Raw genomic sequence first — 17,344 nt, 5'->3', positions numbered from 1 at the left:
CGAAAGAAAGAATTAAAAGATTCAAGCACTCTATTTAGAGAATAAATTTCCCTTATAGCTCGAAAAGCTTGTGCTGTATGTATAATGGATAAAAAAAAATCTATCAAAATCAAATTCGGGTAATCATCAAAGTGCATAAAAAGCTTTTTTTTGACTGGTTTAAATCATCAATTAGCTTCTTAGTAGAGAAACAAAAAAGTTTTAGGTGGACTTGGTTCGATTTCGGCCCTAGGCTCCTTTTTTTTCGAAGAAGGCAGCCGATGACTTAAGCCAGTCAGAAAAGCGTTTTATGTATTCTCACCTTAAATGCTTTGCCGTTTTAATCAGTTGCTTGCTACACACCACTCCCACGATAATAAATCAATTTTGGAAACTAAGCATTAAACAAATCCATAAAGGTGACAATACATAAAACGCTTTTTGACAGGCTTAACAAAGGAACAAAGCAAAGACCTAAAATGGTAAAGACTAGACAAAATGCATTTTGAGTTTGTGTCTACAATAAATTAAGTAACAGCACAGGACAGGGGAATGTTAATATAAAAACCACAACTATAGAAACGAATGACAAATAAAAGTTTGAAAAATTCAAAAATGTGGTTTTAAAATTCAATTCCATGGGTTTTTCCAAACATTTGCATCTTGCCTTATCGGTTTAAATCAGTTTATATTGGTAATTATGTTGTTATGATATCATAACAGGTTTGCCATATTTTTGCTCTGTCATGCACTATCTTCTTTGAACAAAAAAAGACATAGAAGTGTAAAGATAGGACAAGACAGAGTCAAGATATGGTAACCCTGTGAAAATACCTCTGTTGTTACGATATCATAACAACATCGTTACCAATGTTAACTGATATTAACCGCTAAGGCAATGTGCAAATTTTCGGAAAGGTCCATGGAATAGAATTTTGAAACCAAAATTTTGGATTTTTCAAATTTTTATTTGTTATCCGTTTCATTAATTGTGGTTTTTATATTAACATATCGCTTCCATGAGCTGTTACTCTATGTATTGTAGACACAAACCATTTGCTCAAAATGCATTTTGTCTAGTCTTTACCATTTTAGGTCTTTGGAACAAAGAGTTTTAGGCTGACTTAGTTCGACTTTGGGCCTACGCTTCTTTGTTATTTTCCGAAGAAGCCAGCCGATGACTTAAGCCAGTCAAAAAGCGTTTTATGTATTCTCACCGTAAGTTTTCTGAAAACGGAAGGATAGATGGTAGTTGAAGGTAAAGGTAAATTTCACATTATCTTCTACCCTTTCTCTCTCCCTTCCTAATAACTCACTTTTCGGGAAATTTTAGATGACTGTTTTTAGAATTATAAGGCGTCATATTTATATTTTTATTATGGATATTTTCTTTGTGGGATTTTTTTTTAATTTAGAATTCACTCACTGAAGATGATTTCTTGCCCTTTTCCAAATCTCTCCAAAAAATCGCTTTTATTTCCGGCAAATTTTAAACGTCCGTTTTCAGAATTATAAGTTGTCATATTTTGAATTTTTTTAATTTAGAATTACGGCACTGAAGATGACTTCTTGTCCTTTTCTAAATATCTGCCAATATTAGTCCTGCCTTGATGAAAATCTGCCAGAAAGAAAAGTGAATTTTGTAGAAAAGAAAGATAAATGTAAATGTTTTTCTTCCTCTCTTCCAAAACTCACTTTTCTTTGCGAAAAGCTTTTTGCATGAGAATTTGGACTTACATTTTCCTCGACCCTCATTGCAAAATACTTACTTTTATTTCCGTCAAAATTTAGACGCCTGTTTTCCGAATTCGTCAGGCGTCATGTTTTCTTTGTTGGATTTTTTAAAAATTAAAATTCCTGCTCTGAAGATCTCTTCTCTAAAAATCTGTCAATATTGCTCCTGCCTGGAAGAAAATCTGCCAGAAATAAAATTGAGTTTTGTGGAAAAAAAAATTAAATGCAAGTATTCTTGGGCCCTCCCTCTCAAAACTCGCTTTTCTTTGCGAAAAAACTTTCTCTGTGAGAATTTGGACTTACATTTTCCTCGACTCTTTTACAAGATGACTTCTTGTCCTTCTGTAAATATCTGCCAATATTGGTCCTGCCTGGAAGGAAGAAAATCTGCCAGAAAGAAAAGTGGGTTTTGTGGAAAAGAAGCGTAAATGTTAATATTTTTCTTCGGCCCTCCCTTTCAAAACTTACTTTTCTTTGCGGAAAATTTTCTATATGAAAATTTGGGCTTAAATTTTCCGCGAACCTTTTATTTTTTTCATATTTTAGACTTCTGTTTTCAGGATTATTTTTTTTTTTAATTTAGAATTCCGGCACTGAAGATGATTTCTTCCCAATTTATTGGAAGGAAATTTGCAGCAAAGAAAATTAAGTTTTATGGAAAAGAGGGGTAAGTGCAAGTTTTTCTTCGGCCCTCCCTTCCAAAACTCACTTTTCTTTGCGGAAATGTTTCCACATGAGAATTTGGTCTTACATTTTTCTCGACCCTCTCTCCAAAAAAAAATTTTGCCTTCAAATTTTAGACGTCTGTTTTCAGAATTTTGAGGCGTCATGTTTTCTTTGTTGAAATTTCTATCCCTATCGCTTCCAAAACTCACTTCTTTGAGACCCTCTCTCCAAAAGACTTTTATTTTCGCCAAAAATATTATTTTATTTTTCTTGTGGGATTTTTATTAAATTAATATTCACACACTGAAGATGACTTCATGGACTTTTCTACATCTCTGCCAATATTAGTTTAAATTCAGAGGAAGGAAATTGTTCTGAAAGAAGATGAGTTTTGTGGAAATGTCGTTTTTTCTTTGGCCCTCTCTTTGAAAAATCACTTCTTTGAGGCTATCTAAAAAAAAATTTTTAAATTGTATTTCCGCCGAAATTTAGACATCTATTTTCAGAGTTAATAGGAATATTATTTTTCTTTTTGGATTTTTTTTTAAGAATAAAAGTCTCACACTTGTGATGTCTTCATGGACTTTTTCAAATCTCTGCCATTAGTTTTGTAGAGAAGTAGGGAAAATTTAAGTTTTTCTTAGGCCATCTCTTCCAAAACTCGTATTTCTTTGCGGAAAACTTTCTATATTTTACAATTGCACAAAGTTTTTCCAATTCTTTTACTTTTGAAATTACTCGTTATTGCTTTTACAAAGTAAACCACATAACTTCAATCAGATTTTTTTTTTCAACATATAATGCAAAAATAATAATTATGTATATACACCAAAAAAAAAAAAAAAAAAAATATATATATATATATATATATATATATATATATATATATATATATATATATATATATATATATATATATATATATATATATATATATATATATATATTAATGTTACATTTAATTTTTTTTATTATAAATATTATGAAACGCTTGCTCTACATATATATATACATACATATATATTTATGTATAATTTGTTTAATTTTTTTTTCAATTAAATATTAATAAGAATGAAGAAATCAAATGGAATTTTAAGAATTTGTTAGATTTTGTTTTAGCACAGGACATTGTTTATATAGTCTCTAAACTATGTTAAAATCGCCATTTGTGATTGGTGGAAACGTTTTAAGGAATCTTAGTAACAAATAATAAATGATCCCGAAAGTATATTATTTTACTTGTTGGGAAATGTATGATTTTGATATTTTTAGTTCTGAAAATCCCAATCCGTTTTTCCATACTTTAATTGTGCTAATTCAAATTGTGTAAATAAAAATCAATCAAACAGAAAAATATCAAAGCCACAAAAATATTAAACTTCCTTCCCCCTCCTATCCCCATACCTATAATAATATAGATGATATATACATTTACACTTTCCCCACGAAAAAAACCAAGTTTTCCACATTCTGTTTTTTTTCCAAATCATAGTGATTGTAGATTCTTTTCCTTCTTAAGTTTAATTCTAGTTTTAGACAATAAGAGTTTAGAAATACAAAAAAAAAACAATTTGAATTATCTGCGTACACACACACACACAAACACTATCTCACAGAAGAAAATTGCTATAGAAAACTCTAGTTACGATTTTATTATTTAAGTATTTTGCATAAAAAAAAAACAAAACTAAAAACTATATTTAGAGATCATCCAAAATCCTGCAAACCGCTCTGCTAAAGAAAAATTATATACATAAAACATAAAAGAAAAATCTCTAATGAATAGATATATATATTTAAAAAAACTAATACTTAACTATTATTATTAATACTATTACTATTATAAATATAACACAATTATTATGTATTTTAGTATCAAAACAAGTACAGCATCAAAGAAAGAACATCAACAAATCCTAAAATTAAATTAAAAAATTAAAAAACAAAAAAAAAAAAAAATTAAACACAAATAAAATAGTAAAGTATATTACAAACAAAACTAAAAAAGAGTTAATCAATATAAAATCTGTCTTTTTATTCAGTTGTCAGTTCCCAAATACTTTCGGGGATAATTGTATGAAGTTCGAAGAACACTGCTGAAGAACTACTATTGGTAGTAGTAAGTGATGTGAAGAATCAACCGCACAAGCCACAGCTATCTACGACAAAATGAAAAGTCCTAAAGACGCTGGCGGTCAGGGGTGCGGATAAGAAGACCTCTTACAACGCCATAGGTCTATCTGTGGTCAACTATGCGGCCCCAGTATGGTCTGCGAACACGAGTGATACGCGATTCTGGCACAGGGTGCCTCTTCATAACAATATTGGACTATCTACATGGGGAGGCGAAGGTCCTTTTCGTACGCCAGCATAACCACCTGCTTTCTTTGCAGGGTATCTGCTTGGGTGGTGCTTATGGTGGATAAATCTCCTCCGCCCGGGGGTGTCAGGAAGGACATGCACGATATAGAGGGAAGTCCAACGCTATAAGAGAGAACCTTTAAATCAAGAAGCCCATTTTTTGTAGCTGGAAAAACGTCTACTGCCAAGGAAAACCAGGGTAGTTTTGGCCCAACTACGTTCAGGATAGTGCAGCTGTCTCAATTTGTATTGGGCACAAATTCATGAAGAGGTGCGCATGGTCGATTGATACAGGTCCCCACAGTACGCTGCTCCTATTTAATTGCCCTGCCAAACCTACCCCAGCCACTCTAGAAGATCTTTGAGGATCAGTCCGCGAAACTACCCGAAATGTGAAATTTCCTGAAAGTGCAAATATAGCTCCCATATATATGTTTCATCAGATGCACTCTAACCAAATTTTGTCGAAATGTACCTCCATATACATTTCTCTCTAATTTGATGTATATGGTGCATTAACCATGCTACGTAGGTCCAATTGGGTTGAATTGTGGATGATACCATCTAGTTCTGAATAGAAAATGTCTGCCAATTTTGTACCTATTGCTCTCAGTGTATAGGCTCATCCGATTTTATATTAAGGCTCATCCGATTTTATATTTAAGGCTATAAGGGTATTAGTCTTTGCGCATTTTTATGTAATATGGAGAAGGACGCGATATAGACCCATAGTTACTTTTGAGGATCTTCATAGAATCACTTTCAGAGTCGATTTATGCATGTCAGTCCGACCATCTGTCCACGTATTCTTGTGAAAGAAATGCAGGTCGCATTTATATTCCGATTGAGATGAAATTTTCCAAACAATATTAGTTTGGCCCAAGGACGAACCCTATTGAAATTAATGATAATCGGATTAGATTTACGTACAGCTCCCATAGATCTTCAACCGATTTCCGGTTAATTGTCCACCAAATGGCCAATATCAGTCCAAATGACCTGAATTTTGGCACATCCAACCGAATTTAGTCACGAAGCTGGTGAAAACTGGTTCAGATATAGCTATAGCTCCCATATATATGTTTCATCCGATGTGGTGTTTAAGTCCCTCACATTCGTAATATACATTCGACACCAATGATATTTGGTACCAGATATCTTATAGAGCTCGGAAATACCTTTGCCAAGTTTTATCGAGATCGGCTAAGATTTGGATATAGCTCCTATATATCCTTAATCCGATTTCTGGTTTATTTTGCAAATAATGGCCAATATCAGCCCAAATGGAGTGAATTTCGGGACGGACGTTTCCATTGAAATCGGTTCAGATATACCTCCTACAGAATTACTTCGACCGAATAAGCTTGAATGTCCTCCAAAGCTGTAATATGCACTCTAGGGTGAGATGAAAAAACTGCAACCAACTTCAGATTCCTGTCATTTCTAAGCCACTCGTCCGACAGCTGTTGAAATTATTCCAGTGACAGCTCATTATATTGTTTACAAGCGTTCAAAAAAAAGTTATTCGTGATGAAATTCAAGAGTGATAGTGTGATTTCGAAAAGTAAAGAAGCAATTTTATCGAAAATCACGTCGCAGTGGCCTGGCCGAAAAATGGCTCGTGAGCTGAACATATCGCAATATTCCATTCGGCAAATATTGAAAAATGAGCTCGGGGTAAAGCCATTGAAATTCCAAAAAGTGCAAGAATTTACACCGCAACAGAAGGAAAATAGACTCAAAAGAGCTAAAGAGTTGCTTCGCTTGACTGAAAGTGGTTAACTGCTGAACTGAGTTTGGTTTTCTCGGAACAGAAAACATTCGTTGCCCAGCAGTTTCTAAACAAACAAAATTATCGTGTGTACTTGCCAAAGAGGTCGGCTGAAAATGTACACCTTCGGTTGGCCAAGAGAACTCAAGCGCCGGCCATGGTGATGGTGTGGGCCACCATAACAGCCGATGGTTGCTCTCCGCTCGTATTAATCGACCGTGGCATCAGAATAAATACCGAATATTATCGCGAAAATTTTCTGGAGGGTGTAATAAAGCCTTGGGCACGCAAACATTTTGGCCGCAGACCTTGAACATTCTAACAGGACTCAGAACCATCGCACTCAGCACGCGCAAAATGAGGTTCCTCGCTTCATTTCCAGCTTACAATGGCCTCCAAAATCTCCTGATACCAATCCGTTGGACTTTTGTGTCTGGAGTATTTTGGAAAGCAAGGTTGGCACTAAAAAATACCAAAATGTCGATCCCCTCAGGCAAGCGCTTCGCCGGGAATGGTCCAAAATACCGCAGAACAACATTCGGGCAGCGTGTGACGGTTTCATTGGCAGTTTGAAGACCATAATTCTTGCCAATGGTGACCAATTCGAACAAATCTGAACTTATTCTAGAATTTGAAGCTATTTCCGACATTTTTTGATTTCATTCAATAAAATTAAAAAAAAATTAAAAGTTATGGCGTTTGACTTTGTTGCTGTTTTTTATCTCACCCTGTATATTTGCTAGGAGTTACATTTTGATTTCAGACATTTTTAAGGTTTTTTTATTGCTTTTTTATACAATCGAAATAACGGCCCTTGGTCCCTTTTCAGGGGATTTGAATTCAATCTGGCAGTGCCGACTGTCTGGTTGATTGGTGCGCACGACAACTCTAGAAGAGGGTATCTGATATCATCCAAACTTGGTACATTTGGATATGTTTGCTTAACTAAGATTGAGCCCGGAGATAAACAATGTCGGTTCACTCTTTCTGGTAGCTCCCCCACAAAAGATCGAAACATTCAAAAAATATTTTACTGCACAGAAAGAGGAAAGGTAATCCGGGTTTGCTCCAATTTTGCAAATCCTAATATTTTTGTCAGTGCTAAGTACCTCCCCCACAAAGGGAAAAAATTGAATAATTATAACTCTTATAAAATGTGATGTAAGAGTCAGATTGCCATTAAATTACACACATCACAAAACTTTTATTAACCAATGGAATGTATCGGTCCACACTTTTTGGTACCTCTCCCACAAAGGGTCAACATTTTGAATGAGGCCCATGAAGCTCATAAATCGCGAAGTTAACATCCGATCCCGTTCAGACTTGGCACATCTCAATATTTCTATCAACAAAAGATCTGTTATAAAGATGGTAGGGATCGGACCAGTTCCTCCCCCACAAAAGCTGCAAACTTTTTAATAACCAAAACGAGCATAAATTCCGAAATAAGCATTCAGTTCTCTTCACATCCCAATATTTCTGATAAAACAAAATCTGGTGTGAGGATTGGATATATCTGAATCAAATGAAGTGTGAAATGGAGCTCAAATAGAGAAGGCAACATAGTAACCAAAGAATTGGATATCAATTCGACTGGAAAAAAATTAAAAAAAAAAATATTTCTCAATTAGAATTGTGAGCGTGATAATGAGTTTGAAATCCGAAGAATCCGAGGATGAACTTACAATACCCGAAGAGGAGGAAACTAAAATCAATATAGGGGTATGTATGAATCCGATAGAGTATATTTATATATATTTAAAACTTTCACCCTCCTTTAGCTCTACATTGGTGGTCGAAATAAAAAAGGAGAACGAGATGGCCGGGGTTGGGCCATTCTTCCCAATGGGGATCAATACGATGGTCAATATCGTCAAGGTAAACGTCATGGCATTGGATTGTATGTCTTTCTGGATGGTTCACGGTATTATGGGCAATATCGTTGTGGTGAGTATCGAAGTGTTGGATATTTTATTTATTGTGGCAAATAAAAACATATTGTGTATGTGTGCGCTTTCAGGTCATCGTTCCGGTCGAGGTCTGTTCATCTATCCTGATGGTAGTTATTATGAAGGATGCTGGCGCAAGAATATGAAACATGGCAAAGGTCGTTATTGCTATGCAAATGGTGATATCTATTGTGGCAGTTGGTATCGGGGATTGAGACATGGCATCGGCATTTATACCATGTCACAAACATCGCTGGGTTCGTCATGTGGTCCATTGCGTTTCAAGGGCACATGGCGCCAGGGGGTGCGTGTGGGACCCTTTCAATTAACCTATGGCAATGATGAGAAATGCACTACCCTACATGGTACTTGGGATAATAAATATCCCCAGGGACCGGCCGTCTTTAGTTTTGATGATCGTTATTTGTTGACGGGTTATTTCCAGACACCCGGAGGTGATAAATTTAAGAACAACATGGAGGATTCTGAAGAGCAAAATCTTGAAGAGGATTTTGAAAAACAAAATAACTGGTCCCAAGAGCCTTCGTTGTGGCATGCCCAGGAAATTTGCAATTATGATTATGCCCTATTGCCTCAAGAACCAGTACCATTACCTTTATCCGATTCAGATTTATCTGTATGCTCCATAGAAAGCATGCCACCGGAAATAACGGTTACAAAAGAACCTGTGTGCCAAGGTGAAGGTGAAGAGGGAGAAGATCAACCACCAATGGAATGTATGTCATGTGAATGTGACTGTTCGACCAGTGAAGTGGAGTGTTCTTCCAGCCAAAGTTGCTTACGTCATGGTAGAGATCCTTGCGCCATTGAAATTACAAATGAGAAATGTAATTGATTTTTTTGGAGAGATTTTGAAAAAATATATTTTTGTGTTTTACCAATGTAATCGTTAAAAAATTCAAGTCTCAATAGGGAATTGAAAAAATATTTTTTTAAAATTTCCAGTCTTAATAGGTACCTGAAAAAAATATTGTTTAAAAATCAATAATTATTATTGAAAAAACCCTTGAAAGTCCTTTGAAGAAATATTTTTTTAAATTCATTCATAAATTTGTAGTGCTGCTAGTCCTTGAGAATTGTTTTCCATAAAATGCTCAACAGCCCAAAAAAAATAATATTTTTTTTTGTGAATGAAGGTAATGGATACCTGACAATCCTTGGAAAAATATTCTTGAAAAATCTTGTAAAAAATTCTTTTGAAAAATATTCTTTAAAGATTCCCTAAAAAATTATTTTAAGAAAAAAAAAAAAAACGCGTTAATACGGAATTAAAATAATATTGTTTAAACATTTCACGCCTTAATAGTGATCTAGGAGCAATAGTGTTTAAAAAATCCAGGTTTTAATAGGTTCCAGGAAATATGTATTTTTACAATAATCATAATTTTAAAAATCATTAAAAGTCCTTTGAAAGAGTATATATTTTAAATACACGAATGTATATAGCGCTGTCAGTCCTTAAAAAAAAACTCCAAAAAAATCCTCAAATGACCCTGAAAAAAATGCTTATTTTTGTAAAATCCATAGCCTGACAATCCTTGAAAAAATATGCTTCAAATATTCTTAAAAGTCCTTTGAAAAAAATCTTTGGAAAAATATTCGTGAAGGTTCTTTTGACAAATATTCTCTAAATCCACATTTTTGGGGAGTCCTTGAAATAAATGGGGAGTCCTTTAAACAAATACTCATAAAAGTGTTTGGATTCAAAAAAGTGTTTGGACAAATATAAAAGTGGTTTGAAAAATCCTTAAAAGTCCTATGATAAAATACCTTTGAACAATCACGTTTGTAGCGCTAACAGTCATTGGAAAAAACAATCCTTAAATGTCTTAAATATAGTAAAATCCAAGCTAGAGTTAGCTATCCTTAAAACAAAATAATCTTAAAATAAATTTTAAAGTCGTTGGAGCAGCGTAAACAGTCCTTGAAAAAAGCAATCCTTAAATGCCTTGAAAAAAATTGTAGTAAAATCCCCGCTGGTAGCCCTAAAAAATATTTAAAAGTCCTTAGAAAACAATTCTTTTTTAAAAAATCCTTAGAAGCAAAACATATTTTTTATTTGAAAATGTCACTATTGTGGTCCTAAAGTCCTTGAAAAAAAAATATTTTTAAAAAAAATCTTAAATGTCCTTTGACGAAATATTTTATTTTAAATCCACGTTTGTTTTGTATAAAATCATTAAAAAGTGTTTTTAATTCAATTTGTTAGCTACTACAGTCCTTAAAAATTAATTTCTAATAAAAATCTTAAATGTCTTTTTTATACCCTACACCACATAGTGTGGTAAGGGTATTATGTCTTTGTGCATTTGTTTGTAACATGCAGAAGAAAGCGAGATAGAACTATAGTTACTTTTGAGGATCTTCATAGAATCACTTTCTGAGTCGATTTATGAACGTCAATCTGTCAGTCCGTCTATCCATGTATTTTTGTGAACAAAATGCAGGTCACATATATTATTCGATTGAGATGAAATTTTCCAAATACTTGTTTGGCCCAAGGACGAACCCTATTGAAATTGGTAAGAATCGGTTCAAATTTAGATAAAGCTCCCATATATATCTTCAACCGATTTCTGGTTAATTGTGCACCAAATGGAAAAAATCAGTCCAAATGACCTGAATTTTGGCACATCCTACCGGATTTAGTCTAGAAATGAGTGCATCAAATTTGATTAAAATCGGTTCAGATAGCCATAGCTCCCATATACAGGGTGAGATGAAGAAACTGCAACCAACTTCAGACTGCTGCCATTTGTTATGCACTCTTCCGAAAGCTATTAAAATTATTCCAGTGACACCTTATTATATTGTTCACACGCGTACAAAAGCATTTTGGTGAGTATTTTCCAGAAAATAACTTATTCGTAATGGAATTCGAGCATGATAGTGTGGTTTCTTTATATTTGGCTGGAAAACCATAAGTGGTTATCGTTAGAGCACTCCAGCATTTAAAAGTAAATAAATCTTTTGTGTCTCGTACCATCGTTCGTTACCGTGATACTTGTAGCGTAGCCCGACGTCAAGGAAGTGGACGGAAGAAAACAGCAACATCAGCAGGAATGAAAAGAAAAGAAGCGAATTGATCGAAATCCGCGTCGCAATGGCCGAAAAATGGCTATGTCTCGTGAGCTGAACATATCGCAATATTCCATTGTACAAATATTGAAAAATGGGGTAAAGCCATTGAAATTCCAAAAAGTGCAAGAACTTACCCCGCTACAGAAAGAAAATAGACTCAAAAGAGCTAAAGGGTTGCTTCGCTTGGCCGAAAGTAGTGAACGGCCGAATTTGGTTTTCTCCGAATTTGGACGAGAACAAATTCGTTGTCCAGCAGTTTGTAAACAAACCAAATGATCGTGTTTACTTGCAAAGAGGTCAGCTGAAGATATGCTCCTTCGATTTGCCACCAGAACTCAGAACTCAAGCGCCGGCCATGGTGATGGTGTGGGCCGCCATAACAGCCGATCGTCGCTCTCCGCTCGCATTAATCAACCATGGCATCAAAATAAATGCCGAATATTATCGCGAAGATATTCTGGAGGGTGTATTAAAGCCTTGGGAACGCAAACATTCTGGCTGCAGACCTTGGACATTCCAACAGGACTCAGCTCCCTGGCACTCAGCACGCGCCACCCAAGAATGGTTACAAAATGAGGTTCCTCGCTTCATTTCCAGTGCACAACGGTCCCCAAAATCTTGGGATACCAATCCGTTGGACTATTGTGTCTGGATTTTTTTGGAAAGGTTGGCATTAAAAAATACCAAAGTGTCGATTACCTCAAGCAAGCGCTTTTTCGGGAATGGGCCAAATACCGCAGAGCAACATTCGGGCAGCGTGTCACGGTTTCATTGTCCGTTTGAAGGCCATAATTCGAAGAAATCTAAACTTATTCTAACATTTGATGCTATTTCCGACATTTTTTGCATTCATTCAATAAAATTTAAAAATGTAAAAATTATGGCGTTTGACTTTGTTACAGTTTTTTTATCTCACCCTGTATATGTTTTATCCGATTTGGTATTTAAGTCCCTCACATTCGTAATATGCACTCCAATAGAATGATATTTGGTACCAGATATCAGATACACCTCGACAATCGTTCTGTCAAATTTTATCGACATCGGTTCGGATTTTTATATATCTTACGTTTGTGGTCCTAATAGTCCTTGTATTTTTTTTTTTCAAAGAAGCCCTAAATGTCCTTTGAAATTTTTTTTAATTCACTTTGTTCTATAAAAAATCCTTTAAAAAAGTTTTTTTTTTTTTAAATCCAAGTCCTTAAAAAAATATTTTACAATAAAAACCTTAAGTGTCCTTTTTTTGGGGGGTATATTAAGGGTATTTGTCATCCCTTATGTAACACCGCTAATGATGAAAATTTCCGGTGCAGAGGCATGCTTTCGTATAACCTCCATATAACATACCTCCCACTATTCAGTATTTTGATGATTTTAGCTAAATTTGTCCGCAGAATTATTTCAAACTTGGTATTTTAAGTTCCCAATCTTCTTCTTTGGTAGATAATTGGCTGTAAAGGACCACGTTTTATAACTGTAACACCTGATATTCGGAATTTTTAAAATTATAGCGGCATTTTCCAACGATTTTTTTTATAGTTTGCAAGTTCCTTCCAAATCATGGAGGGTATTAAGAGTTTTGCCGCCTCGAACGTAGCTGCTGTTTTCCTTGTTAAATCTACGTTTGCTACCACGTTTGTAACAGTCCCTGTGATTTTTTCTAAATACTCCTTTACAGTTTTTTTAAATACTCTGTAAAATATTGTGAACTTGCTATTATATGACGTTATGTCAATGACAAATCATCACTAGGCATAAAGTGGAAGTTGCCATATTTTGGATTGTCAAATTGGTTTTGTATGTATGCTCTATATCTTTATGTCTCTCTATCTATCTCTGCCTTTAAATGCAACAGGTATGTTTGGCATCAGCTGTTCCGTATCAACATAAATAAAGGTAACTTTACTCTAACGGTAAATAACAGCTGTACCTGTGTTTACCGTTACTACGCATGACCGCGCCAAAACTTCCTCCCCCCATGCGCGTAACTGTCAAACATGTGTTTTATTTTGACAACCTAACTGACATTTCATAGCAATCATTTTTTTTCTGTTTACTATAATACACACACATTCGTCGAAAACAAAACTCGAAAATAAAACATTTTTAGAAAAACTCCAGAAAAAGACCCCCCAGAAAAAAACGAAACGAATCTAAACTAAATTTTCCCCGCCACAATCCATAGCCAGGTGATACACAATGTTGTTGAAGGAGCTAATACGATTTTCCACCCAACATCGGACCCTGTACTGCTATTTGATACTAAGCATTTGGATATTTCTACTGATAGCAGGTGAGTCGGGAATTCTATTGGCCATTGAATCAATTTTAACCATTATTTTTCTCTCTCTCTCTCTCTCTCTCTCTCCAGGAATGTACAAATATATCGGTCGCAACACCAACTCCTTGAGTTACATCTTAAATGGTAACTCACATTTATATGGCTCAGCTTCGTTGACATCAACTCCGGCATTGGACCCGAATAATTTTGCCAAATACAAGACCCGCTGCACGCCATTGTCACAGATTCAGCGTCTGGATGATGGTGGCATTTTGGATGGTTGGAAATTGCAGGGTGTCCTCATGATAATACGTCATGGCGACCGTGGTCCAATGTCTCATTTGCGTAGTGTACCACATTTGGATTGTGGCATAACCGGGGATAATTTGGTTAATAAGTGAGTGTTGGAATGGAAAATTTGAGAATAGAGATTGGATTAATTTATGTTTCTATTTCAGATATCGAAGTTTTTTATATAACACCACATCAATATCGGGATCGAATCACATGTATTGGAATAAGGTTGGACCATTTCATGGTTTTCCACTACTACCACTGGCGGAGAGGGACTGTCTTTTGGGACAATTGACATATAAGTAAGTATGTAAGAGTCAGCAATATGGAATAGGAATTGCAACGTTGGTCGTTAATATAATTTTTTTTAAAAGCTCTTAATTTTTACAAAAAAAAAAAATATTCTTTGACTTTTTTCAAATATTCCTTAAAAATATTTTCCTTAAAACTCAGTCTTGTTTGTCCTTTGAAAAATGAATGAATTAAAAAATTCACGCCTTATTGGTCTTATTGGTCCTTTAAAAAAATATTTATAAAAAATCCACGCCTTATTGGTCCTTTAAAAAAATATTTATAAAAAATCCACGCCTTATTGGTCCTTTAAAAAAATATTTATAAAAAATCCACGCCTTATTGGCCTTATTGGTCCTTTAAAAAAATATTTATAAAAAATCCACGCCTTATTGGCCTTATTGGTCCTTTAAAAAAATATTTATAAAAAATCCACGCTTTGTTGGTCGTTTGAAAAAATATTTTTAAAAAATCCACGCTTCTTGGTTGTTTGAAAAAAATATTTTTAAAAATCCACACCTAGTTGGTCCTTCGAAAAAAATTTTTTTAAAACTCCACGCTTAGTTGGTCCTTTGAAAAAAAATATTTTTAAAAATCCACGCCTAGTTGGTCCTTTAAAAAAATAGTTTTAAAAATCCCAGCCTTGTTTTTCCTTTGAAAAAAAAAATATTTTTAAAAATCCACGCCTAGTTGGTCCTTTAAAAAAATATTTTTAAAAATCCAAGCCTTGTTTTTCCTTTGAAAAAAAAAATATTTTTAAAAATCCACGCCTTGGTGGTCTATTGAAAAAAATATTTTTAAAAATACACTCCTAGTTGGTCCTTTGAAAAAAAATATTTTTAAAATTCCACGCCTTGTTGGTCCTTTGAAAAAAATATTTTTAAAAATCCACGTTTTGTTAATTCTTGAAAAAAGAAATGTTTTTAAAAAATCCACTCCTTCAAACAAATCCATGCCTTAAATTAATTTTTCTGTTTTCTCTTCCAGAGGCATAGCTCAGCTCCTGCATGTTGGCGAGATACTACATCAAATCTATGCCCACCCGTTGGGACTGTGGATACGACAGTCGAACAATGGCTACGGGAAGAATGTGGCAAATTCAACACCGTATTCAACCCTACTAAATTCCGATGAAGTGGTGGTCTATACCACTCGAGTACGACGAACCTTTCAATCCGCCTTGGCCCTGCTTTATACCTTCCTACCAACTGACAAATGGCTGGCACTCAATGTCAAGGAATCCCACAGCATTGCCTTTTGTTTTACCGATTGTGTGTGCCAGAAGGCGGACGCCTTACGCAAGGAGCTGCTGAAGACCCAGAAGAAGGGCTTGAACAAGCAACCCATGGTTATGCATGTCATGCACTGGGTGGGTAATCAGCTATTGCAGCATACTCCCAATGGGATAAATGATCCGAATGAAGTGGTGGATGCCATGTTGACGGTCATGTGTCATGATGCACCATGGCCTTGTCGCAGAGGTGGTGGCAATGGCACAGATCGTACCACGGCTATCAGTACCAGGACGAATGATATGGATATGAATGATGTCATCAATATTGATCAGGATGATGGTCTAATGGGTGGTGGCGGAGGGGGAGGTGGATCGATTGGTGACACCGGTGGAGGAGGCGGAGCTGATGCTCTGGGAGATATGGCTTCAAATTTGATAAATGAAGAAATACCAGCCACCTCCAGTCCTGGTGAGGGTTGTATAGAACCCGACCATGTCTCCACCATGATGTCCTTTTCCCAATGGCAATCGACAAGGAAGGTCCATCATGCCTTTTATAAAAGAATTGGTTTGCTGAGAGCCTACGGCATGGTACGCCATATCGTAAGCTACATGTTGCGCATGATATCCGGTGATCGTACCAAATTCGTTCTCTACTCTGGCCACGATTGGACCTTACAATATCTGACGGCAGCGTTGGGGATACAAACTGATAGCACATTCATCGCCTATGCTGCCCGCCTCGCCTTTGAGGTGTACAAAAGTGAAGCCCATACGGAGTATTATTTTCGGGTGGTCTATGATGGCCGTGACGTCACGCAGCAGATTGACTTTTGCGAGGGTGGTAAAAGTCTTCGTGTCACCCGCGACAGTCGTGGCAATAAAGCCGATCTATGCCCGATAGAAAATATAATTCGTTTTTTGCACGAAGACTATTTCGGATCGTTAAATGCCACCAATTTTAAGGATGCCTGTGTCATAGCAACGCCCAAAGCAAATGAGTTTTAGATTTAAGGATAGAAAATTTGAGGTTAAGTAAAATTATTTATTTATAGCAACAACAACAAAACTGCAACCGAAACATATCAGTAACACTTGCGAAAATAAAACTAGAGATTATAGATTATAAAGGAAATCCCAAAAAAAACAACAACATACATATCAAAAACTGTGATAATTTAGGTAAATAATGAAATAAATAAAATATAAAACACAATATATGAAAAATCACCTAAATCAGTGTCTATAAAAAACTGAAAATGTTACACTCGAAAACAAAAATACATATCATGAAAAACACCTAAGGATAAGAACGATATAATCTAAGCTATAATATTTACATAAATAAATACATATGAAAACGAAAATTGAATTCAGGAGGACTTTTAAATATTTTTCAGGGTGATTCGGAAGATTTATTTTTATAAAGGACTTTTTAAAGTTTAATTTTTTAAAGCACCAACAAGGCGTGAATTTTTTAAAAATATTTTTGTCAAACGACCCACAAGGCGTGGATTTTTTAAAAATATTTTTGTCAAAGGACCAACAAGGCGTGGATTTTTAAAAAAATACTTTTTTCAAAGGAATTTTTAAAAATATTTTTTCAAAAGACCAAAAAGGGGTGGTTTTTTAAAAATATTTTTTCAAAGGACCAACAATGCGTGGATTTTTTAAAAATG

General features: G+C 35.0%; 2 protein-coding genes across 2 annotated transcripts; both read left to right on the top strand.

Moving 5' to 3' along the window:
- Positions 1-8,084: 8,084 nt before the first annotated feature.
- On the top strand, positions 8,085-9,370 carry LOC101895788 (radial spoke head 1 homolog). Its single transcript, XM_005187007.3, has 3 exons — positions 8,085-8,236; positions 8,296-8,461; positions 8,535-9,370. Exons 1-3 carry the CDS (start codon positions 8,162-8,164, stop codon positions 9,317-9,319), a joined length of 1,026 nt encoding a protein of 341 aa, XP_005187064.1. The 5' UTR covers positions 8,085-8,161; the 3' UTR covers positions 9,320-9,370.
- A 4,035-nt stretch (positions 9,371-13,405) lies between these two features.
- On the top strand, positions 13,406-17,025 carry LOC101895613 (2-phosphoxylose phosphatase 1). The gene is made up of 4 exons (XM_011295685.3): positions 13,406-13,858; positions 13,937-14,243; positions 14,305-14,442; positions 15,419-17,025. The coding sequence occupies exons 1-4, from the start codon at positions 13,765-13,767 to the stop codon at positions 16,671-16,673; spliced, it is 1,794 nt and encodes a 597-aa protein (XP_011293987.1). The 5' UTR covers positions 13,406-13,764; the 3' UTR covers positions 16,674-17,025.
- The last annotated feature ends 319 nt before the right edge of the window (positions 17,026-17,344 follow it).

This window comes from Musca domestica, unplaced genomic scaffold (assembly GCF_030504385.1).
Source record: "Musca domestica strain aabys unplaced genomic scaffold, Musca_domestica.polishedcontigs.V.1.1 34, whole genome shotgun sequence".
Lineage (NCBI taxonomy): Eukaryota > Metazoa > Arthropoda > Insecta > Diptera > Muscidae > Musca > Musca domestica.
The sequence above is the reverse complement of the archived record's forward strand: the minus strand, read 5'-3'. Positions and strand labels throughout refer to the sequence as shown.

Coding starts and splice junctions, on each gene's coding strand:
- LOC101895788 (XM_005187007.3), top strand. CDS start 8,162: ATGAGTTTGAAATCCGAAGAATCCGAGGATGAACTTACAATACCCGAA. Junction 8,237..8,295: donor AAACTAAAATCAATATAGGG/GTATGTATGAAT, acceptor ACCCTCCTTTAG/CTCTACATTGGTGGTCGAAA. Junction 8,462..8,534: donor TTATGGGCAATATCGTTGTG/GTGAGTATCGAA, acceptor GTGCGCTTTCAG/GTCATCGTTCCGGTCGAGGT.
- LOC101895613 (XM_011295685.3), top strand. CDS start 13,765: ATGTTGTTGAAGGAGCTAATACGATTTTCCACCCAACATCGGACCCTG. Junction 13,859..13,936: donor GATATTTCTACTGATAGCAG/GTGAGTCGGGAA, acceptor CTCTCTCTCCAG/GAATGTACAAATATATCGGT. Junction 14,244..14,304: donor GGGGATAATTTGGTTAATAA/GTGAGTGTTGGA, acceptor TTTCTATTTCAG/ATATCGAAGTTTTTTATATA.